Source organism: Panulirus ornatus, chromosome 9 (assembly GCF_036320965.1).
Source record: "Panulirus ornatus isolate Po-2019 chromosome 9, ASM3632096v1, whole genome shotgun sequence".
NCBI lineage: Eukaryota > Metazoa > Arthropoda > Malacostraca > Decapoda > Palinuridae > Panulirus > Panulirus ornatus.
Window position 1 is genome coordinate 32322192 of NC_092232.1, and position 25587 is coordinate 32347778.

The 25587-nt window shown below is 41.4% G+C and overlaps 1 protein-coding gene across 1 annotated transcript in view; it reads left to right on the forward strand.

The window, feature by feature from the left end:
• TTLL12 (Tubulin tyrosine ligase-like 12) overlaps nucleotides 1-25587 on the forward strand; it is a 262539-nt gene that overhangs the window by 69991 nt on the left and 166961 nt on the right. The window contains exons 5-7 of the mRNA XM_071664989.1: nucleotides 2046-2197; nucleotides 20024-20176; nucleotides 24540-24730. Of these exons, the coding sequence (XP_071521090.1) occupies nucleotides 2046-2197; nucleotides 20024-20176; nucleotides 24540-24730 (496 nt within the window). The remainder of the gene's footprint in view (nucleotides 1-2045; nucleotides 2198-20023; nucleotides 20177-24539; nucleotides 24731-25587) is intronic.

The following is a 25587-nucleotide window of genomic DNA, read 5'->3' on the forward strand; positions in this document are numbered from 1 at the left end:
CAAGGGGAGTGGTAGAGGAATGGGAGCAGTGCTTGCATGTGCAACAGATACACGTGACATGTGGAAAGTGGAGGTGGTTAGATTAGAAAGAGTAGTGAGTGGTGGGATGAAGAAGTAAAGTTAGAAGTGAAAGAGAAAAGAGAGGCATTTGGGCAGTTTTTACAAGGAAGGAGTGCAAATGACTGGGTGATGTGTAAAAGAGAGTGGCAAGAAGTTAAGAGGTAGATGCAGGGGTTGATAAAGAGGGCAATTGAGAGTTGGGATGAGTAAGTATTTGTAAACTTTTAAGGAGAGTAAGAAAATATTTGACTGGTTGGTAAGGTTATTTAATGTATGTATGACTCATGGTGAGGTGCCTGAGGATTGGCGGAATGCGTGCATAGTGCCATTGTACAAAGGCAAAGGGGATAAGAGTGAGCGCTCAAATTACAGAGGTATAAGTTTGTTGAGTATTCCTGGTAAATTATATGGGAGGGTATTGATTGAGAGGGTGAAGGCATGTACAGAGCATCAGATTGGGGAAGAGCAGTGTGGTTTCAGAAGTGGTAGAGGATGTGTGGATCAGGTGTTTGCTTTGAAGAATGTATGTGAGAAATACTTAGAAAAGCAAATGGATTTGTATGTAGCATTTATGGATCTGGAGAAGGCATATGATAGAGTTGATAGAGATGCTCTGTGGAAGGTATTAAGAATATATGGTGTGGGAGGAAAGTTGTTAGAAGCAGTGAAAAGTTTTTATCGAGGATGTAAGGCATGTGTACGTGTAGGAAGAGAGGAAAGTGATTGGTTCTCAGTGAATGTAGGTTTGCGGCAGGGGTGTGTGATGTCTCCATGGTTGTTTAATTTGTTTATGGATGGGGTTGTTAGGGAGGTAAATGCAAGAGTTTTGGAAAGAGGGGCAAGTATGAAGTCTGTTGGGGATGAGAGAGCTTGGGAAGTGAGTCAGTTGTTGTTCGCTGATGACACAGCGCTGGTGGCTGATTCATGTGTGAAACTGCAGAAGCTGGTGACTGAGTTTGGTAAAGTGTGTGGAAGAAGAAAGTTAAGAGTAAATGTGAATAAGAGCAAGGTTATTAGGTACAGTAGGGGTGAGGGTCAAGTCAATTGGGAGGTGAGTTTGAATGGAGAAAAACTGGAGGAAGTGAAGTGTTTTAGATATCTGGGAGTGGATCTGGCAGCGGATGGAACCATGGAAGCGGAAGTGGATCATAGGGTGGGGGAGGGGGCGAAAATTCTGGGGGCCTTGAAGAATGTGTGGAAGTCGAGAACATTATCTCGGAAAGCAAAAATGGGTATGTTTGAAGGAATAGTGGTTCCAACAATGTTGTATGGTTGCGAGGCATGGGCTATGGATAGAGTTGTGCGCAGGAGGATGGATGTGCTGGAAATGAGATGTTTGAGGACAATGTGTGGTGTGAGGTGGTTTGATCGAGTGAGTAACGTAAGGGTAAGAGAGATGTGTGGAAATAAAAAGAGCGTGGTTGAGAGAGCAGAAGAGGGTGTTTTGAAGTGGTTTGGGCACATGGAGAGGATGAGTGAGGAAAGATTGACCAAGAGGATATATGTGTCGGAGGTGGAGGGAACAAGGAGAAGAGGGAGACCAAATTGGAGGTGGAAAGATGGAGTGAAAAAGATTTTGTGTGATCGGGGCCTGAACATGCAGGAGGGTGAAAGGAGGGCAAGGAACAGAGTGAATTGGAGCGATGTGGTATACCGGGGCTGACGTGCTGTCAGTGGATTGAATCAAGGCATGTGAAGCATCTGGGGTAAACCATGGAAAGCTGTGTAGGTATGTATATTTGCGTGTGTGGACGTATGTATATACATGTGTATGGGAGGGGGGTCTGGCCATTTCTTTCGTCTGTTTCCTTGCGCTACCTCGCAAACGCGGGAGACAGCGACAAAGTATAAAAAAAAAAAAGAAAAAAGAAAATATTTTGAAGGGAAGCGAATAATGTGTGAAAGACAGATATATCATATATTCTTGTATCATGTAATTGAGAGAGTTATACTAATTTTAAAGTAATTTGCAATTGATATTGCAGTTGGAATAACAGCTGAGGAGCGTCTGCCAGTATGGTACATCATGGATGAATTTGGAACTCGTATTCAGCATGCTGGTGAACCAAACTTCCGTGTTGTCCCATTCTATTACACTCCTCATCAGTGTTGCTACTCTTTATTGTTTCCTATTCAGGTGAGGCCATGCTTTAAATTGTATGTTAGAATTTTCTTTCCAGCTTCTCGTAGCCATAAATGTTGAGCTGGAAATTCAGTTTTCTAACAGAATTACGTATAAGAGTAAATTATAAAGTATGCATTTAGATGTAGAAAAACTAACTGGTAGCAGTGAGGTTTATGATTGATTGATTGTAGGAATATAAATGAGAGCAGTATATAATGTATGGTCAAAAGTGAGAAATTAATGTGGAGAATAAGAAAATTATACTAAGAGGGTTAGAAAGAAAGCCACGTAACTTTCTGAATACAGATGATTCACTATATTGTAATGCACAGGTGAACAACTTAGTTTGGTAACAGACAAAAGCATGATTGATAATGGTTATGGTAAGAAAAAAGCGATAGTGAGCATAATGTGGAATCTGAGAAGGCTAGATGGGGGCTTGTTAGATAAATGAGAAGAATATGTAAGTTAGCCATTTACATAAGATATTGTAAAACTGAAATTGTGAATGACAAAACATAATGGATAAGAGTAGAGAAGTGTAGCAATATAAGTACAAGGCTTAAGTTCCAAGATAAGTTAAGTGCGAGGCTGTTATGTAAAGTAAGCATAAAAAGTGAAATTGAGGTGATTGGAGGTACTTAAAGATTGCTTTAATAAAAGCTGCCACAGAAGTGTGTAGCACTAGAAGAACAGCTTGGAGGATTGGGAGAATAAGGAGATTGGTTGTGAAGCTGAAACCTTATGAAGAATGAGAGGGCAAAGAGTGTAGAGTCTAAAATCTTGAAGAAAAAAAGTACACATGAATAGAATGAAGGCAAATCAGGATCTAAGAAGAGGAAATAAAAGTCTGAGGACGAAAAAACAAACTTTTTTGAGAAGAAGGTTTATAGTTACAGAAGGGGGATGGTAAGAAAAGAATTGGTGAGCAAGACAAGTATGCGAGACTGCATGTGACAAATAATGAAGTTTGTAAGAGATGTTGTTTAATATAGTATTATCATTATTATCAAAGAACCACAGGACCACCTCTCATGAAGGGGTCTTGTGGCTATAATCTTAGGACCCTTTGTCCAGTGGCTCCTGAAGCTTCATGGCTGCAAAACACTTTGTAGCACAGATAGGATGGACTCCTTTAAAGTGTGAAATCTTATGACAAGATTATATTCTGCTTCATTAACTGACATGATACAGCTTCACCCAAAGTGACTTTTCACTCATGGTGTAACCATAAGCAAACAGAGTCCAGTGACAAATGAGATTCCAGTGACATGAGATTTAAATGAAGAGTGAATGTGTACAAATGGGGCCATTCTTCATTTGTTCCTTGTGGTACCTTGCTGATGAGGATAATTGCAAACAAGTGTGGGAATAAGAAAAGAGGAACATGTATATACATACATACTTCCTACCCCAGGAGTCCCTTCTATCTTCATGAGGCACATAAGTCATTCTTAAAGTGCAGTGATGTCATGTGTGTGCATGTGAGGGGAGAGTACAAGGCAGTTGAGTAGTAAGTGTTCATTGTCTTTATGGCAATTGCATTATGGGAGTGAAGGGTTCTGGGATATTTTAAAACTGTGTTTGTAGTGTTATAGAGATAAGTGATGTCGAGAACATTAACAGAAAAGTGTGACTTGTGTTTGTTTGGAGAGTGGGGCTTTTGATGGGTGGGGTGGAGTTTGATTGAGTTAGGAATGCAGTTGTTTAGTGCTTGTTGGGTTATTTCAGTGTGTATATGTTGTTTTTTGATATTATATTAGTTGGGGATGGTGTGATCTTTAAGCTTTAAGTAGAGACTGCAAAAGTGTGAGGAAGAGTTAGATATTTAATTTCTTCTTGGAGGTAGATGGTTATTTATGGTTCAGTTTAAATGGGAGAGGGTCAAGTGCTTTTTGCATAGAATTGAGTACCAAGCTTGTGAAAATGGAATTGTATTGGGAGGATCTTTGTTTCATTGTGTAGTTGTTGAGTAATTGTGTTTGCAATGCAGCAAGTGATTGTTCTTAGTGGTCTGTTTTGTGTGATACAGCTTTGTTATATTTGCTTTTGGGGTTGGAAGACCAGGCAAGTGAGATGTAATTTAGTGGGGTGTGGATGAATTGTTCGGGCAGATGAGGTGTTGCTTAGAGTGGATTAGATAAAGTCTTTGTAGAGGTTGGTAAGGAACTCACTTTCTTGTCCTCCTCTGGTGCCAGGTAGTGTTCTGGGGTCTTTAGTTTGTTACTTGTGCCAAGAATAGTATTTGTTTGCTCAATGAGAGTGATTGTCCTCCTAAGATGATTGAAGGGTGATCTGGTTTTGTGTTTGTCAGGGATGAAAAGAGTAACCGAAAGTTTACGTGGAGATGGAGACATTATTTTTGAGTATCTGTTTATCTATATCTCTGATGCCCATTTCCTTCGAGAACTCCCATCAAGGGCTGGCCATGGCGAAAGAGTCTCCACTTAACCCTCTTCCTACATGGCTCTCTCGAATACACCATTCCATGCATTTTTCCATCTTTTCTCTCCTTCCATTATTCTTCCACTCTGTTTCCCCATGTAACAGTTGGTTTTCCTCTCACACCGAGCCCTTTCATTGTACTGTCATGCACTCTCCTTATAAATTCCCAGTCTTGTATTCTTTCCACATGCCCAAATCACCTCATTATATTTCACCCATTCTACCACTCCACAATTCATTCCCTTTGCATTCCCTGCCATTCTACATCTCTCATACACCCCATCATTTATTTCTTCATTCCATTCAGTCATACCACATGCTCCTCTCAAATAGCACATTTCTGCAGCCTGGATTCTTGACCTTTGTGACTCATTCCATATCCATGTTTCAGCTGCATAGGTTAGGAGGACTATGCTGTCCCTTAGTCTTCTCTTCCCTTTTGTACTTACACCTCTACCCTTCATTATTCTATGAAGGGACCCAATGACTCTTCTATCCTGTAGTGCTCTCTCCCTTATGTCTTTATCCATGTCACCAAACTTGCCCAGTACAGCTCCTAAATACTTATTTTCTCTTGCCTCCTCTTCCCACCCCCATATCCACAGCACAATTTAGTACGCTTTCTTCTTTCACTCAGTATGGTTCTGCAGATTCAGTACTTTCACTCTATTTCCTTTTCATTTACTTGCGTTTACCTTCAATCATCCATACTTACACACATCATAAAACACACTTACAATGTTCTACAACTCTTCTTCACTCTCAGTAAGTAACACAGTATCATTTGCTGGCAGCTTTCCACTAGCCACCATACTTCACTGCCTCAGTTTGTCTCTACACCCCATTCCCTAGTTCTGCTTTCATCTCTCTTACCAGTCCATTCATATGAAGATATTTTTCATACATGTTTGCCATTTCCTGCATTAGCGAGGTAGTGTTAAGAACAGAGGACTGAGCCTTAGCGGAAATATCCTCACTTGGCCCCCTTCTCTGTTCCTTCTTTTGGAAAATTAAAAACAGAAAGGGAAGATTTCCAGCCTCCTGCTCCCTCTCCGTTTAGTCACCTCTTATGACACGCAGGGAATACATGGGAAATATCCTTTCTCCCCTATCCCCAGGAATGTATGGGGGCTTTGAAAAATGTGTGGAAGGCGAGAACGTTTTCTCGGAGAGCAGAAATGGGTATGTTTGAAGGAATAGTGGTTCCAACAATGTTATATGGTTGTGAGGCATGGTTGTGAGGAGGAGGGTGGATGTGTTGGAAATGAGTTATTTCAGGACAAATGTGGTGTGAGGTGGTTTGATCAAGTAAGTAATGAAAGGGTAAGGGAGATGTGTGGTAATAAAAAGAGTGTGGTTGAGAGAGCAGAAGAAATGGTTTGGTCACATGGGGAGAATGAGTGAGGAAAGATTGACAAAGAAGATATATGTGTCAAAGGTGGATGGAATGAGGAGAAGTGGGATACCAAATTAGAGGTGGAAGGATGGAGTGAAAAAGATATTGAGCGATCAGGGCCTGAACATGCAGGAAGTTGAAAGGCGTGTAAAGAATAGAGTGAATTGGAATGATGTGGTATACCGGGGTCGACGTGCTGTCAGTGGATTGAACCAGTGTATGTGAAGCATCTGGGGTAAACTATGGAAAGTTTTGTGGGGCCTGGATGTGGAAAGGTAGCTGTGGTTTCAGTGCATTACACATGACAGCTAGAGACTGAGTGTGAAACAAATGTGGCCTTTATTGTCTTTTCCAAGTGCTACCTCGCATTCGGGGGGGGTGCCATTTCATGTGTGGCGGGGTGGCGACGGGAATGGATGGAGGCAGCAACTGTGAATGTGTGCATGTGTATATGTGTGTGTGTCTGTGTACATATGTGTATGTATACGTTGAAATGTATAGGTATGTATATGTGTGTATGTGGGTGTGTGTGTATATACATATGTGTGTGGGTGGGTTGGGCCATTCTTTCATCTGTTTCCTTGCGCTACCTCGCTAACGTGGATGTGGATTTAGCAGCGAATGGAACCATGGAAGCAGAAGTGAATCACAGGTTGGGGGAGGGGGTGAAGGTTCTGGAAGTGTTGAGGAATGTGTGGAAGGTGAGAAGGTTATCTCGGAGAGCAAGAATGGGTATGTTTGAAGGAATAGTGGTACCAGCAATGTTATATGGTTGTGAGGCATGGGCTATAGATAGGGTTGCCAGGAGGAGGGTGGATGTGTTGGAAATGAGATGTTGGAGGACAATATGTGGTGTGAGGTGGTTTGATCGAGTAAATAATGAAAGGGTAAGAGAGATGTGTGGTAGCAAAAAGAGTGTGGTTGAGAGAGCAGAAGAGATGTATTGAAATGGTTTGGTCACATGTAGAGAATGAGTGAGGAAAGATTGACCAAGATGATATATGTGTCACAGGTTGGGGAATGAGGAGAAGTGGGAGGCCAAATTGGAGGTGGAAAGATGGAGTGAAAAAGATTTTGAACGATCGGGGCCTGTACAGGAGAGTGAAAGGTGTGCAAGGAATAGAGTGTATTGGAATGATGTGGTATACCAGGGTCAACGTGCTGTCAGTGGATTGAACCAGGGCATGTAAAGTGTCTGGGGTAAACCATGGAAAGTTTTGTGGGGTGTGGATGTTGAAAGGGAGCTGTGGTTTTGGTGCATTATACATAACAGCTAGAGACTGAGTGTGACCAAATGCGGCCTTTGTTGTCTTTTCCTAGTGCTACCTCATGTGCACGTGGTGGAAGGGGGTGCCATTTCATGTGTGGCTGGATGGCGACGGGAATGAATGAAGGCAGCATGTATGAATATGCACATGTGTATGTCTGTATATATCTGTGTATGTATATGTGTGTATATGTTAAAATGTATAGGTATATATATTTATTTATATACCTATGTTCTGGAAGGAGGTAAATAAAGTGCGTAAGACAAGGGAGCAAATGGGAACTTCAGTGAAGGGCGCAAATGGGGAGGTGATGACAAGTAGTGGTGATGTGAGAGGGAGATGGAGTGAGTATTTTGAAGGTTTGTTGAATGTGTTTGATGATAGAGTGGCAGATATTGGGTGTTTTGGTCGAGGTGGTGTGCAAAGTGAGAGGGTTAGGGAAAATGATTTGGTAAACAGAGAAGAGGTAGTAAAAGCTTTGCGGAAGATGAAAGCCAGCAAGGCAGCAGGTTTGGATGGTATTGCAGTGGAATCTATTAAAAAAGGGGGTGACTGTATTGTTGACTGGTTGGTAAGGTTATTTAATGTATGTATGACTCATGGTGAGGTGCCTGAGGATTGGCAGAATGCGTGCATAGTGCCATTGTACAAAGGCAAAGGGATAAGAGTGAGTGCTCAAATTACAGAGGTATAAGTTTGTTGAGTATTCCTGGTAAATTATATGGGAGGGTATTGATTGAGAGGGCGAAGGCAGGTACAGAGCATCAGATTGGGGAAGAGCAGTGTGGTTTCAGAAGTGGTAGAGGATGTGTGGATCAGGTGTTTGCTTTGAAGAATGTATGTGAGAAATACTTAGAAAAGCAAATGGATTTGTATGTAGCATCTATGGATCTAGAGAAGGCATATGATAGAGTTGATAGAGATGCTCTGTGGAAGGTATTAAGAATATATGGTGTGGGAGGCAAGTTGTTAGAAGCAGTGAAAAGTTTTTATCGAGGATGTAAGGCATGTGTACGTGTAGGAAGAGAGGAAAGTGATTGGTTCTCAGTGAATGTAGGTTTGCGGCAGGGGTGTGTGATGTCTCCATGGTTGTTTAAATTGTTAATGGATGGGGTTGTTAGGGAGGTGAATGCAAGAGTTTTGGAAAGAGGGGCAAGTATGAAGTCTGTTGGGGATGAGAGAGCTTGGGAAGTGAGTCAGTTGTTGTTCGCTGATGATACAGCGCTGGTGGCTGATTCATGTGAGAAACTGCAGAAGCTGGTGACTGAGTTTGGTAAAGTGTGTGAAAGAAGAGAGTTAAGAGTAAATGTGAATAAGAGCAAGGTTATTAGGTACAGTAGGGTTGAGGGTCAAGTCAATTGGGAGGTAAGTTTGAATGGAGAAAAACTGGAGGAAGTAAAGTGTTTTAGATATGTGGGAGTGGATCTGGCAGCGGATGGAACCATGGAAGTGGAAGTGAATCATAGGGTGGGGGAGGGGGCGAAAATCCTGGGAGCCTTGAAGAGTGTGTGGAAGTCGAGAACATTATCTCGGAAAGCAAAAATGGGTATGTTTGAAGGAACAGTGGTTCCAACAATGTTGTATGGTTGCAAGGCATGGGCTATGGATAGAGTTGTGCGCAGGAGGGTGGATGTGCTGGAAATGAGATGTTTGAGGACAATGTGTGGTGTGAGGTGGTTTGATCGAGTAAGTAATGTAAGGGTAAGAGAGATGTGTGGAAATAAAAAGAGCATGGTTGAGAGAGCAGAAGAGGGTGTTTTGAAATGGTTTGGGCACATAGAGAGAATGAGTGAGGAAAGATTGACCAAGAGGATATATGTGTCGGAGGTGGAGGGAATGAGGAGAAGTGGGAGACCAAATTGGAGGTGGAAAGATGAAGTGAAAAAGATTTTGAGTGATCGGGGCCTGAACATGCAGGAGGGTGAAAGGCGGGCAAGGAATAGAGTGAATTGGATCGATGTGGTATACCGGGGTTGACGTGCTGTCAGTGGATTGATTCAGGGCATATGAAGCGTCTGGGGTAAACCATGGAAAGCTGTGTTGGGCCTGGATGTGGAAAGGGAGCTGTGGTTTCGGGCATTATTGTGTGACAGCTGGAGACTGAGTGTGAACGAATGAGGCCTTTGTTATCTTTTTCTAGCGCTACCCCGCACACATGAGGGGGGAGGGGGATGGTATTCCATGTGTGGCGAGGTGGCGATGGGAATGATTAAAGGCAGACAGTGTAAATTATGTGCATGGGTATATATGTATGTGTCTGTGCGTGTATATATATGTGTACATTGAGATGTATAGGTATGTATATTTGCGTGTGTGGACGTGTGTGTATGTACATGTGTATGTGGCTGGGTTTGGCCATTTCTTTCGTCTGTTTCCTTGCGCTACCTCACAAACGTGGGAGACAGCGACAAAGCAAAATAGATAAATAATATATATATATATATATATATATATATATATATATATATATATATATATATATATTTCTTTCTTCTTTCATACTATTCGCCATTTCCCGCATTAGCGAGGTAGCGTTAAGAACAGAGGAGTGGGCCTTTTAGGGAATATCCTCACCAGGCCCCCTTCTCTGTTCCTTCTTTTGGAAAATAAAAAAGAAAAAAAAATTGAGAGGGGAGGATTTCCAGCCCTCCGCTCCCTTCCCTTTTAGTCGCCTTCTACGACACGCAGGGAATACGTGGGAAGTATTCTTTCTCCCCTATCCCCAGGGATATATATATATATATATATATTTTTTTTTTTTTTTTTTTTTTTTTTTTTTTTTAATTTTCCAAAAGAAGGAACAGAGAAGAGGGCCAGGTGAGGATATTCCCTCAAAGGCCCAGTCCTCTGTTCTTAACGCTACCTCGCTATCGCGGGAAATGGCGAATAGTATGAAAAAAAAAAAAACATATATATATATATATATATATATATATATATATTTTTTTTTCTATTATACTTTGTCGCTGTCTCCCGCGTTTGCGAGGTAGCGCAAGGAAACAGACGAAAGAAATGGTCCAACCCACCTCCATACACATGTATATACATACGTCCACACACGCAAAATATACATACCTACACAGCTTTCCATGGTTTACCCCAGACGCTTCACATGCCCCGATTCAATCCACTGACAGCACGTCAACCCCGGTATACCACATAGCTCCAATTCACTCTATTCCTTGCCCTCCTTTCACCCTCCTGCATGTTCAGGCCCCGATCACACAAAATCTTTTTCACTCCATCTTTCCACCTCCAATTTGGTCTCCCTCTTCTCCTCGTTCCCTCCACCTGCGACACATATATCCTCTTGGTCAATCTTTCCTCACTCATTCTCTCCATGTGCCCAAACCATTTCAAAACACCCTCTTCTGCTCTGTCAACCACGCTCTTTTTATTTCCACACATCTCTCTTACCCTTACGTTACTTACTCGATCAAACCACCTCACACCACACATTGTCCTCAAACATCTCATTTCCAGCACATCCATCCTCCTGCGCACAACTCTATCCATAGCCCACGCCTCGCAACCATACAACATTGTTGGAACCACTATTCCTTCAAACATACTCATTTTTGCTTTCCGAGATAATGTTCTCGACTTCCACACATTCTTCAAGGCCCCCAGAATTTTCGCCCCCTCCCCCACCCTATGATCCACTTCCGCTTCCATGGTTCCATCCGCTGCCAGATCCACTCCCAGATATCTAAAACACTTCACTTCCTCCAGTTTTTCTCCATTCAAACTCACCTCCCAATTGACTTGACCCTCAACCCTACTGTACCTAATAACCTTGCTCTTATTCACATTTACTCTTAACTTTCTTCTTTCACACACTTTACCAAACTCAGTCACCAGCTTCTGTAGTTTCTCACATGAATCAGCCACCAGTGCTGTATCATCAGCGAACAACAACTGACTCACTTCCCAAGCTCTCTCATCCACAACAGACTTCATACTTGCCCCTCTTTCCAAAACTCTTGCATTCACCTCCCTAACAACCCCATCCATAAACAAATTAAACAACCATGGAGACATCACACACCCCTGCCGCAAACCCACATTCACTGAGAACCAATCACTTTCCTCTCTTCCTACACGTACACATGCCTTACATCCTTGATAAAAACTTTTCAGTGCTTCTAACAACTTGCCTCCCACACCATATATTCTTAATACCTTCCACAGAGCATCTCTATCAACTCTATCATATGCCTTCTCCAGATCCATAAATGCTACATACAAATCCATTTGCTTTTCTAAGTATTTCTCACATACATTCTTCAAAGCAAACACCTGATCCACACATCCTCTACCACTTCTGAAACCACACTGCTCTTCCCCAATCTCATGCTCTGTACATGCTTTCACCCTCTCAATCAATACCCTCCCATATAATTTACCAGGAATACTCAACAAACTTATACCTGTGTAATTTGAGCACTCACTCTTATCCCCTTTGCCTTTGTACAATGGCACTATGCACGCATTCCGCCAATCCTCAGGCACCTCACCGTGAGTCATACATACATTGAATAACCTTACCAACCAGTCAATAATACAGTCACCCCCTTTTTTAATAAATTCCTCTGAAATACCATCCAAACCTGCTGCCTTGCCAGCTTTCATCTTCCGCAAAGCTTTTACTACCTCTTCTCTGTTTACCAAATCATTTTCCCTAACCCTCTCACTTTGCACACCACCTCGACCAAAACACCCTATATCTGCCACTCTATCATCAAACACATTCAACAAACCTTCAAAATACTCACTCCATCTCCTTCTCACATCACCACTACTTGTTATCACCTCCCCATTTGCGCGCTTCACTGAAGTTCCCATTTGCTCCCTTGTCTTACGCACTTTATTTACCTCCTTCCAGAACATCTTTTTATTCTCCCTAAAATTTAATGATACTCTCTCACCCCAACTCTCATTTGCCCTTTTTTTCACCTCTTGCACCTTTCTCTTGACCTCCTGTCTCTTTCTTTTATATGTCTCCCACTCAACTGCATTTTTTCCCTGCAAAAATCGTCCAAATGCCTCTCTCTTCTCTTTCACTAATACTCTTACTTCTTCATCCCACCACTCACTACCCTTTCTAATCAACCCACCTCCCACTCTTCTCATGCCACAAGCATCTTTTGCGCAATCCATCACTGATTCCCTAAATACATCCCATTCCTCCCCCACTCCCCTTACTTCCATTGTTCTCACCTTTTTCCATTCTGTACTCAGTCTCTCCTGGTACTTCCTCACACAAGTCTCCTTCCCAAGCTCACTTACTCTCACCACCCTCTTCACCCCAACATTCACTCTTTTTTTCTGAAAACCCATACAAATCTTCATGTTAGCCTCCACAAGATAATGATCAGACATCCCTCCAGTTGCACCTCTCAGCACATTAACATCCAGAAGTCTCTCTTTCGCGCGCCTGTCAATTAACACGTAATCCAATAACGCTCTCTGGCCATCTCTCCTACTTACATAAGTATGTATATATATATATATATATATATATATATATATATATATATATATATATATATATATATATATATATATCCCTGGGGATAGGGGAGAAAGAATACTTCCCACGTATTCCCTGCGTGTCGTAGAAGGCGACTAAAAGGGAAGGGAGCGGGGGGCTGGAAATCCTCCCCTCTCGTTTTTTTTTTTTTTTTTTTTTTTCCCAAAAGAAGGAACAGAGAAGAGGTCCAGGTGAGGATATTCCCTCAAAGGCCCAGTCCTCTGTTCTTAACGCTACCTCGCTATCGCGGGAAATAGCGAATAGTATGAAAAAAAATATATATATATATATATATATATATACATATGTGCGTGTGTGGGCATTTATGTACATACATGTGTATGTGGGTGGGTTGGGCCATTCATTTGTCTGTTTCCTTGCGCTACCTCGCTAACGCGGGAGACACCGACAAAGTATAATAAATAAAATATATATACATGAAGAAGTAAGATTATCAGTGAAAGAGAAGAGAGAGGCATTTGGACGATTTTTGCAGGGAAATAGTGCACATGACTGGGAGATTTATAAGAGAAAAAGGCAGGAGGTCAAGAGAAAGGTGCAAGAAGTGAAAAAGAGGGCGAATGAGAGTTGGGGTGAGAGAGTATCATTAAATTTTAGGGAGAATAAAAAGATGTTTTCGAAGGAGGTGAGTAAAGTGCATAAGACAAGAGAATAAATGGGAACATCAGTGAAGGGGGCTAATGGGGAGGTAATAACAAGTCGTGGTGATGTGAGAAGGAGATGGAGTGAGTATTTTGAAGGTTTGTTGAATGTGTTTGATGATAGACTGGCAGATGTAGGGTGTTTTTGTTGAGGTGGTGTGCGAAGTGAGAGGGTTAGGGAGAATGGTTTGGTAAACAGAGAGGAGGTAGTGAAAGCTTTGCGGAAGATGAAAGCGGAAAAGGCGGCTGGTTTGGATGGTATTGCAGTGGATTTTATTAAAAAAGGGGGTGACTTTGTTGTTGACTGGTTGGTAAGTATATTTAATGTATGTATGCCTCATGGTGAAGTGCCTGAGGATTGGCGGAATGCATGCATAGTGCCATTGTACAAAGGCAAAGGGGATAAAGGTGAGTGTTCAAATTACAGAGGTATAAGTTTGTTAAGTATTCTTGGGAAATTATATGGGAGGGTATTGATTGAAAGGGTCAAGGCATGTACAGAGCATCAGAATGGGGAAGAGCAGTATGGTTTCAGAAGTGATAGAGGATGTGTGGATCAGGTGTTTGCTTTGAAGAATGTATGTGAGAAATACTCAGAAAAAGAAATGGATTTGCTTGTAGCATTTATGGATCTGGAGAAGGCATACGATAGAGTTGATAGAGATGCTCTGTGGAAGGTATTAAGAGTATATGGTGTGGGAGGTAAGTTGCTAGAAGCAGTGAAAAGTTTTTATCAAGGATGTAATGCATGTGTACAAGTAGGAAGAGAGGAAAGTGATTGGTTCCCATTCAATGTTAGTTTGCGGCAAGGATGCGTGATGTCTCCATGGTTGTTTAATTTTTTATGGATGGGGTAGTTAGGGAGGTGAATGCAAGAGTTTTGGAAAGAGGGGCAAGTATGTAGTCTGTTGTAGATGAGAGGGCTTGGGAAGTGAATCAGTTGTTGTTCGCTGATGATACAGCGCTGGTGGCTGATTCAGGTGAGAAACTGCAGAAACTGGTAACTAAGCTTGGTAAAGTGTGTGAGAGAAGAAAGCTGAGAGTAGATGTGAATAAGAGCAAAGTTATTAGGTTCAGTAGGGTTGAGGGACAAGTCAGTTGGGAGCTGAGTTTGAATGGAGAAAAACTGGAGGAAGTGAAGTGTTTTAGATATCTGGGAGTGGATTTGGCAACAGATGGAACCATGAAAGCAGAAGTGAGTCACAGAGTGGGGGAGGGGGCGAAGGTTCCGGGAGTGTTCAAGAATGTGTGGAAGGCGAGAACATTATCTTGGAGAGCAAAAATGGATATGTTTGAAGGAACAGTGGTTCCAACAGTGCTATATGGTTTTGAGGCGTGGGCTATAGATAGGGTTGTGTGGAGGAGGATGGATGTGTTGGAATGAGATGTTTGAGGACAAAATGTGGTGTGAGATGGTTTTATCGAGTAAGTAATGAAAGGGTGAGAGAGAGATGTGTGGTAATAAAAAGAATGTGGTTGAGAGAGCAGAGGAGGGTGTATTGAAATGGTTTGGTCACATGGAGAGAATGAGTGAGGAAAGATTGACAAAGAGGATATGTGTGTGAGAGGTGGAGGGAAAGAAGAGAAGTGGGAGACCAATTGAAGGTGGAAGGATGGAGTGAAAAAGATTTTGAGCAATCGGGGCCTGAACATACAGGAGGGTGAATGGCTTGCAAGGAATAGAATGAATTGGAACGATGTGGTATACCGGGGTCGACGTGCTGTCATAGGATTGAACCAGGGCATGTGGAGTGTCTGGGATAAACCGTGGAAAGTTTTGTAGGGCTTGGATGTGGAAAGGGAGCTATGGTTTCTGTGCATTGCACATGACAGCTAGAGACTGAGTGTGTACGAATGTGACCTTTTTTCCTTTTCTAGTGCTACTTTGCGGGGGGGAGGGGGGATGTTATTTTGTGTGGTGGGATGGCAACGGGAATGAATAAAGTCAGCAAGTATGAATTATGTGCATGTGTATATATGTATATGTCTGTGCATGTATATATATGTATATGTTAAAATGTATAGGTATATATATGTATATGCGTGTGTGGATGTGTATGTATATACATGTGTATGTGGGTAGGTTATACCATTCTTTCGTCTATTTCCTTGTGCTACCTCGCTAACATGGGAGACAGCTACAAAGTATAATGAATAGATGAATACGAATATATTTATGGCCCAACCCACCCTCCTACACATGTATATACATAAATGCCCACACACACACATATACACACCTATACATTTCAACATATTCATACACAGATATATACATATATTCTTTTCTTTCAAACTATTCGCCATTTCCTGCATTAGCGAGGTAGCGTTAAGAACAGAGGGCTGGGCCTTTGAGGGAATATCCTCACCTGGCCCAATTCTCTGTTCCTTCTTTTGGAAAATTAAAAAAAACGAGAGGGGAGGATTTCCAGCCCCCCGCTCCCTCCCCTTTTAATCGCCTTCTACGACACGCAGGGAATACGTAGGAAGTATTCTTTCTCCCCTATCCCCAGGGAAAATATACATATATACACGTACATATTCATACTTGCTGCCTTCATCCATTCCTGTCGCCACCCCGCCACACATGAAATGGCACCCCCTTCCCCCCGTGCGTGTGCAAGGTAGCACTAGGAAAGGACAACGATGGCCACATTCGTTCACACTCTGTCTCTAGCTCTCATGTGTAATGCACTGAAAACACTTAGTCGCTGTCTCCCACATTAGTGAGGTAGCGGAAGAAAACAGACAAAAGAATGGCCCAACCCACCCACATATATATGTATATATATATATATATATATATATATATATATATATATATATATATATATTTTATTTATTTATTATACTTTGTCGCTGTCTCCCGCGTTTGCGAGGTAGCGCAAGGAAACAGACGAAAGAAATGGCCCAACCCCCCCCATACACATGTATATACATACGTCCACACACGCAAATATACATACCTACACAGCTTTCCATGGTTTACCCCAGACGCTTCACATGCCCTGCTTCAATCCACTGACAGCACGTCAACCCCGGTATACCACATCGCTCCAATTCACTCTATTCCTTGCCCTCCTTTCACCCTCCTGCATGCTCAGGCCCCGATCACACAAAATCTTTTTCACTCCATCTTTCCACCTCCAATTTGGTCTCCCTCTTCTCCTTGTTCCCTCCACGTCCGACACATATATCCTCTTGGTCAATCTTTCCTCACTCATCCTCTCCATGTGCCCAAACCACTTCAAAACACCCTCTTCTGCTCTCTCAACCACGCTCTTTTTATTTCCACACATCTCTCTTACCCTTACGTTACTCACTCGATCAAACCACCTCACACCACACATTGTCCTCAAACATCTCATTTCCAGCACATCCATCCTCCTGCGCACAACTCTATCCATAGCCCACGCCTCGCAACCATACAACATTGTTGGAACCACTATTCCTTCAAACATACCCATTTTTGCTTTCCGAGATAATGTTCTCGACTTCCACACATTCTTCAAGGCCCCCAGGATTTTCGCCCCCTCCCCCACCCTATGATCCACTTCCGCTTCCATGGTTCCATCCGCTGCCAGATCCACTCCCAGATATCTAAAACACTTCACTTCCTCCAGTTTTTCTCCATTCAAACTCACCTCCCAATTGACTTGACCCTCAACCCTACTGTACCTAATAACCTTGCTCTTATTCACATTTACTCTTAACTTTCTTCTTCCACACACTTTTCCAAACTCAGTCACCAGCTTCTGCAGTTTCTCACATGAATCAGCCACCAGCGCTGTATCATCAGCGAACAACAACTGACTCACTTCCCAAGCTCTCTCATCCCCAAACAGACTTCATACTTGCCCCTCTTTCCAAAACTCTTGCATTTACCTCCCTATATATATATATATATATATGTACACAGTCTCCAGCTGTCATGTGTAATGCACCAAAACCACAGCTCCCTCTCCACATACAGGCCCCACAAAACTTTCCATGGTTTACCCCAGACGCATCACATTCCCTGGTTCAATCCACTGACAGCATGTCGACCCCGGTATACCACATTGTTCCAATTCACTCTGTTCCGTGCACGCCTTTCACTCACCTGTATGTTCAGGCCCCAATAGCTCAAAATCTTTTTCACTCCATCCTTCTACCTCCAAATTGGTATCCCAACTCGCCTCATTCCCTCCAACTCTGACACATATATCCTCTTTGTCAATCTTTCCTCACTCATTCTCTCCATTTGACCAAACCATTTCAATACACCCTCTTCTGCTCTCTCAACCACATTCTTTTTATTTCCACACATCTCTCTTACTCTTTCATTACTTAATCGATCAAACCACCTCACACCACATATTGTCCTCAGACATTTAATTGCCAACACATCAACCCTCCTCTGCACAACCTTATCTATAGCCCATGCCTCGCAACCATATAACATTTTTGGAACCACTATTCCTTCAAACATACCCAATTCTGCTCTTCGAGTTAACGTTCTCACCTTCCACATATTCTTCAGTGCTCCCAGAATGTTCGCCCCCTCCCAGACCCTGTGACTCACGTCTGCTTCCATGGTTCCATCTGCTGCTAAATCCACTCCCAAATATCTAAAACACTTCACTTCCTCCAGTTTTTCTCCATTCAAACTTACCTCCCAATTTACTTGTCCTCTCAAACTTACTGAACCTAATAACTTAGCTCTTATTCCCATTTACTCTTAGTTTTTTTCTTTCACACACTTCACCAAAGTCAGTCACCAACTTTTGCAGTTTCTCACCCGAATCAGCCACCAGTGCTGTATCATCAGTGAACAACAACTGATTCACTTCCCAAGCCCTTTCATCCCCAACAAACTGCATACTTGCCTCTCTCTCTCCAAAACTCTTGCATTCACCTCCCTAACAACCCCATCCATAAACAAATCAAGCAACCATGGAGACATCATGCACCATTGCCGCAAACCGACGTTCACTGTGAACCATTCACTTTCCTCTCTTCCTACTCATACACCTGCCTTACATCTTGGATAAAAACTTTTCACTGCTTCTAGCAACTTGCCTCCCACATCTTATACTCTTAATACCTTCCACAGAGCATCTCTTATCAACCCTTTCATATGCCTTCTTGAGATCCATAAATGCTACATACAAATCCATCTATTTTTCCAAGTATTTCTCACATATATTCTTCAAAGCAAACACCTGATCCACACATCCTCTACCACTTCTAAAACCACACTGCTCTTCTCCAATCTGATGCTCTGTACGTGCCTTTACTCTCTTAATCAATACCCTCCCATATAATTTTACAGGGATAGTCAGCAAACTTATACCTCTGTAATTTGAGCACTCACCTTTATCCCCTTTGCCTTTGTACAATGGCACTATGCATACATTCCACCAATCCTCAGGCACTTCACCATGAACCATACATACATTGAATATCCTCACCAACCAATCAACAACACAGTCACTCCCTTTTTTGATAAAGTTCAGAGAGAGAGAGAGAGAGAGAGAGAGAGAGAGAGAGAGAGAGAGAGAGAGAGAGAATCACTAGCTGTGTTCAGAAACAAGAATCTTCATCTCATTGGTGATAATCTTTGATGGGTAAAGATTACCCAAACTCCAGAGTTTTGGTGAAGATTGAAAGTGTAAATAACCTTAGTGATATCAACTCTGTAAATTTTCATCAAGAGATGATCATGCCATATGCTAAGTAAAATGTCTCATTGACCCTTTGGACTTTAGGGATTATCAAGGGGCCCATTTGTTTGTGAGGAATTTCTCAACATGGATTAACATACTTATTTCATTGGCTCATATTATGTAAGGAAGGGTCCTCTACTATAGCCTTACTAAGAAAGTTTTCTCTGGTTGGCATTTATTTACCATCTTTGTTAAATGGTACATTGGTGCAGATGTTATGGATCTTCCAGATTTCTTTTTGTCTCCATATCACCGTTGAAGCTATGCTTTCATTCATGAGCATGGTGTTTTTATCTAAAAAAAAGATTTCTCTGAACCATCCTCTTTTTAATGCTAGCAGAACATACTACAGAGTAAAAAGGTATGAAGTTGAAAAATCTTTTCTCTCCAAGATGGTACTTGCATTTTTCCTGTTTATTTTACACTACCCTCTCTTTTTACAATAAAACTTTTTTGCACTAGCTGTAACTGCTTTTAAGTTGAAGCCCACAACCTGCAAATTCAGAGCGATTGGGCAGCCAGGAGTGACTACATAAATGTGTCTGTCTCTGATTAGCCAGAAGTAGACCCAATGACATAGATGGAAAATGAAGGATAGAGAAAGCCAGTGCATCTTCTGTAGAAACATTGAGGATTGGAAAGTCCTAAGGTTGTTTTCCTCTGTCATGCACACAAGATGCCACCTTGGAGAGAATATTCTTTTAATTTGTAGTCCCCAGGTTTGTTCTTTATTGAGCATCATCATCAAGATACTTATTTTTCTTTATTACTTGATACATTGATTCCTAGCAATTTGTGATGAATAAAATAAGAGTCATTTCAACAGGATGTAGAAGAAGGAGATGAAGTTACAAGAAATTATGTGGAAACAACCCCAGTTGATTCTCTCACTCGGGATGCTCAAATGCTGCCATGGTTTCCTGTTGATTTAACAGATGTTGATCCTCAGCAGAGAGAGCCACCAGAAGAATTTTTTCAGGTAATGGATGAAGTGAATTTATGTTTGTAACATTTAATGTTATTACATAACCCAAAGACCCTTTTTGCCAGCACTCTTGCAGTTTCAAGGCTGCACTACAATCAGTAACTGGTAAAGGATGAACTTTAGGGTGAGAAGTTCTTTAGTGAGATTGTATTCCAATCATACCACCATGCTTAAGGTGACTTTTCACTTGCAGTGTAACCAGAATCAGCCCAAGTCCAGCACAGAAGCCACTCTCCTATCATGATTTTGCCAACCATGGTTGTGAGCTTACCATTTATCAGCCATAGCTGCAGGTTTTGATTATCTATGGTTTTTCATGGCACCACCAAAGTTTGATCCATCCCTTGGACAAATGTCATGTATCCTTAAGCTGTTTGCAGACCAGCCCAGCAGATCACCATTTCAAGAGAGAGGTAGAGAAGTGCCATAACCAGGTGGTGTTGCTAAGTCAAAAGTTGAGGTAGCCTTTTGTGCAATGTAGCTGGCCAGTTGCTTTGTGGGAATACAGAGGTGCACCGTCAGTGGTGACATACTGTCATATTATTATTTTTCAATTTTGTACATCATTTCTTTTTAATTTTGTAGGAAAAGCATTTTGTTTTTGAAGTAATGCTGCATGGGATGAGTTAAGGATATAGATGGACATCTCTTGGATGGTGTGTAACCCTTCTGTAGAGTTGCCAATGCTTGTGTAAGTGTGGATGGAGAGTTAAGCAAAGATTTTGGTATACATGTGGGTGTGAGGCAGGGTTGTGTGGTGTCTCCATGGATTTTTTGCATATATGTGGATGGTGTGGTAAGAGAAATGAAAGCAAAACTAGGGAAAGGGGGTGTAGAAATAGAGTTGCAAAAGCTTATAAGTGTGTTTTATAATGTATGTAAATGTATGCAATTGAAGGTAAATGTGGTTAAAAGTAAAGAAATGGTATTTGAAAGGAACAGACTGAAAATATATACTTTGCTAAGCCCAATAAAGTGAAAGAATAAAGTGTATTAAACTGTGTTAAAGATATAGGGAGAAAGACTGGAAGAGGTGAGAGAATTTAAGTATTTAGAAGCTATTTTGGTTGAGTTTGGTGATATGGAAGGAGAGATAAGGGAGATAGCAGTTCAGGGTAGAGTCATTGAGTCCCTTAATTGAATAATGAAGGGTAGAGGTGTAAGTATGGAAATGAAGAAAAGGATTAAGGGACAGCATAATCCTCCTGTCCTTGACCTGTACAGCTGAAATATGGACATGGAATGAGTCACAGAGGTCAAGAATCCAGGCTGTGGAAATGAGTCATTTGAGAGGAGCATATGGTATGACCCAGATAGAATGAAGAAAGAAATGAGGGAGTGTACGAGAGATTGGTTTGGCTGAGAATGCAAAGGGAATGAATTGTGGAGTGGTAGAATGGGTGAAACATAATACTTTGAGGTAGTTTGGGCTTATGGAAAGAACACATGATGGAGAATGTATGATACAGGTACACCACCTATTTTTCAGCACTCTTGGTTCCAAAGCCTTGCCGAATTAACCATTTTGCCGGAACAACCATGGTCACGTAATAATGATTCATTAACACGCCTCTAACCCACTAATTATACATCTCCCATGTGTCTTAGTATACCATAGACTGCTAGAAATTTAGATTAAACAAATATTAAATGTAAATTGAATAAATAAGTGATATACATTATACACCTGCTCAGGACTGAGGTGCTCATCAGCTACGAGTTTTGCAAAGTCGTCCACACACTCGGCAGCACCATTGTGGTTTGCAGACCACTTTTCTCTGCACACTTTATTCGTGGAAATTCCATGATGCTTCTTGAATCCATCCTTCACTGTAGTCACGCTCATGTTGTAATTCATGTTCTTTATGGGACAACTTAGCCTGGTCCATTATCATTCTACCTGACAAGTCCACTCTTATCACTTTGACGCTGTTGAAACCATTTCTTCATCACTCAGTCATGCTCAGTACTCTTGCCATCTTTTATAGTTTTTCTAATCGTCATTTGCTTCTTGGAATCACTGCATAGAATTTCAATATTTTCTCACCTTTTCTTCTTTATGTCATGAACAGCTGATGAACCAATATTGTAGATGTCACACAGCTTATGCACGGAAACACCAAGGTCCATTTTTTCAGCTGCTCTACTTTATCTTTGATCGTATGGACTGGTGTTTACGTTTGACACCATGACTGACCCTCATATGTCTTAGAAGCCATAGCTAGGGTTAAATTCAAGCAAAATAAGCTAAGAATCTCACAGAATTGCAGTATCACCACCAACAAGTGCAGTGTAAAGAATGTAGGTAAGTATGCCTTATACACAACGCCATCTGTGGCCGCCCAGTGAACTAGTCTGGTGGCCGCGGTAATTTCAAGTTCCCTTATGTAATTTTGTCTGGATTAAAGGAGGTGCTGACCCATCAGTTGCCGGAAAATCGGTGGTGTACCTGTAGTACAATTAAAGGGGTTGTTGTGAGAGGAAGCAAATCAATGGCATGGGGAAATAGAATGGAATAGTACTGAAGGGAGAGAAATGGTGGAAGAATGTGTGGAATAATATGTGCGAGGGAGCATGTAAAGACAATGATGAGTGGAGACTTTTGATATGGCCAACCCCTTGATGGGAGTTCCTGGAGGGAATGAGGATCAGAGATATAGATAGATAGATAGGTGGATTAAGTGAATCATGTCATTAAGAGTAAACCCTGTAGTAGATCTTTTTGCTAGAAGGTCCAGTGCATCTTTACTGACTTAAGAGTCTCCATTTTTCAACTTGGAGGTAGTAGGATTCACTGCAGTAACCTCAGATTGCAATGTTTGGACTCAGACACATCTTTTTGTCACATACATATCTTGGAAGAGGTAACTTAAACTGACTTATTATTGGGGTTTTGTGATTAGTGGCCCTAAAATGGGTAAAGCAACTCTGGTGCAAGAGGCTGCTGCACATATGCTATTTCCATCCTAAGATTCCTCATATGTCTCAGAGAATCATTACCTTTCAGGAGGGATCCAGCATTAGAATTTCCACTTTTGAGTCTTCTTGTTTGGATTGTTATTAAAGAATATAGAAAAAATGTAGAAAATGTTTAACATGATTGTTTGCATCATGTTTGCCCTTCCAGTATGTGACAATACCAGTCTGTTTTGGAAACCATTTCAAGCTTTTTTTGAAAGATTCTTAAGACTTGGTTGTGACTGAATCAGTACATTTAGTTTCCTCTCGGCCATTTCTTGATGACTGTGAAGCCAGTAAGAGTATTATTTTATTTATCTGACTTGCCTTAAAGATTATTAAAATACATTTTTCCAAGGGAACCTGTAGTATTCTTATCTCAGCCAAGGTAGGAGTTCTAGATTCTAGATCTTTTACTGCTTGTAAGCTTAATGGGCAGTAGGTTTGGAATCTCATTCTCTAGGTAAAGATTTATGCAATTCAAAAGTTCTAAGATGAAAAGAAACAGCAAGATTGCAAGATTTAGAAGTAAATTTAATTTGAAACAATCCTGGAAAATTGCCCCATTGGAACATTGTCATTTATGTCTAGACAAGTTTCAAAGCATTTCTTGATCTCACAATAAATTAGCGTTTGTTCTTCCAGGCTTATGTAGATCTCAATTTAAAGAACATGTCTAGTTGAATCAAGAAGCTGGTAGTCCTTTCACAGCCTGGGCTGCCTGCTGGAGACTTAGTGTGAAGAATGAGTAGTATTTTGAAGCAACCTTTCCATGGATAGGATTAACGAGGTCTTTGATATTAAGCAGTCATCCCTGCTTAATGATATCTCAGGATCTGATAGACCTTCTTAGATGGCTTTTGGATTGTCTTTTTCAAAAGAGGATGATCATGAAAGTGGGACTAAAGTATCATAGAACAATAACCTTTTCTCTCATTAAAGGGAAAGACTTTCTTTAGTTTTGTCCTAGGCCCTCCTTCTTTGTATGAGCAAGCTTTTGTATCCTCCTCTCTCTCTCTCTCTCTCTTTTTTTTTATCATTTCTTGAATCCTAACAGTAACAAGACTTGAAGCACCAGTGGTCAGTTGTGCTAGTTTTGCACTACCATGCTGCCTCTAAGCCATAATGCCAAGCTTGGGCAGGTCATTGTATAATCAATAAGTCCCTAGGAACAGGCATTTGCTGGTTTCATTGGTTTTATGATGCTTAAAGGAGACAGATCTCATTGATACACATTCTGTAACTCCCCATCAAGCAAGTGCTGTCTCAGAAACCCATTGGGCTCTTCCTGTCTTAGGAAAATGGGCATACATCCTCCAAATCTTACATTCCTGTTTAGTGCCATAAGTCTAACGTGTAATTCGAGATAAAGTTACTGAATTTATTTCTTTTATTTCAGTCAGGACGTGTGAATGAGACTTTCCCAGACTGTGATAAAGAAGTCTCTGATCTCCGCACTGACCGTCCACTTCATGTCTATGCTGAGTATGAATACATACGTGAATATTTAACAGATGAACGTTTTGTTGTGAAGGATTCCTTGGAAGAAGCAGATATATTCTGGTTCACTTCACATTTTAAAGACTTCAGGTTGGTTCTAAAAAGTAGAGAGGACTTTCTAAAATCAGAGGAACAGCAATATTCCAAATTGTTTTCTTTAGGAAAATATTTATTTTTTATTATACTTGATTGCCATTTCCTGTGTCAGCGAGGTAGCACCAGGAAACAGATGAAGAATGGCCTATTCACTCATATACACAAATATATACATAAACACTCATTTTATTATCTATTTTTATTTATTTTGCTTTGTCGCTGTCTCCCGCATTAGCGAGGTAGCGCAAGGAAACAGACAAAAGAAATGGCCCAACCCACCCACATACACATGTATATACATACGCGTCCACACACACAAATATACATACCTATACATCTCAATGTACACATATATATACACACACAGACATATACATATATACACATGTACATAATTCATTATTATTGGATTACGTGTTAATTGACAGGCGTGCGAAAGAGAGACTTTTGGATGTTAATGTGCTGAGAGGTGCAACTGGAGGGATGTCTGATCATTATCTTGTGGAGGCTAAGGTGAAGATTAGTATGGGTTTTCAGAAAAGAGGAGTGAATGTTGGGGTGAAGAAGGTGGTGAGAGTAAGTGAGCTTGGGAAGGAGACCTGTGTGGGGAAGTACCAGGAGAGACTGTGTACAGAATGGAAAAAGGTGAGAACAATGGAAGTAAGGGGAGTGGGGGAGGAATGGGATGTATTTAGGGAATCAGTGATGGATTGCACAAAAGATGCTTGTGGCATGAGAAGAGTGGGAGGTGGGCTGTTTAGAAAGGGTAGTGAGTGGTGGGATGAAGAAGTAAGAGTATTAGTGAAAGAGAAGAGAGAGGCATTTGGACGATTTTTGCAGGGAAAAAATGC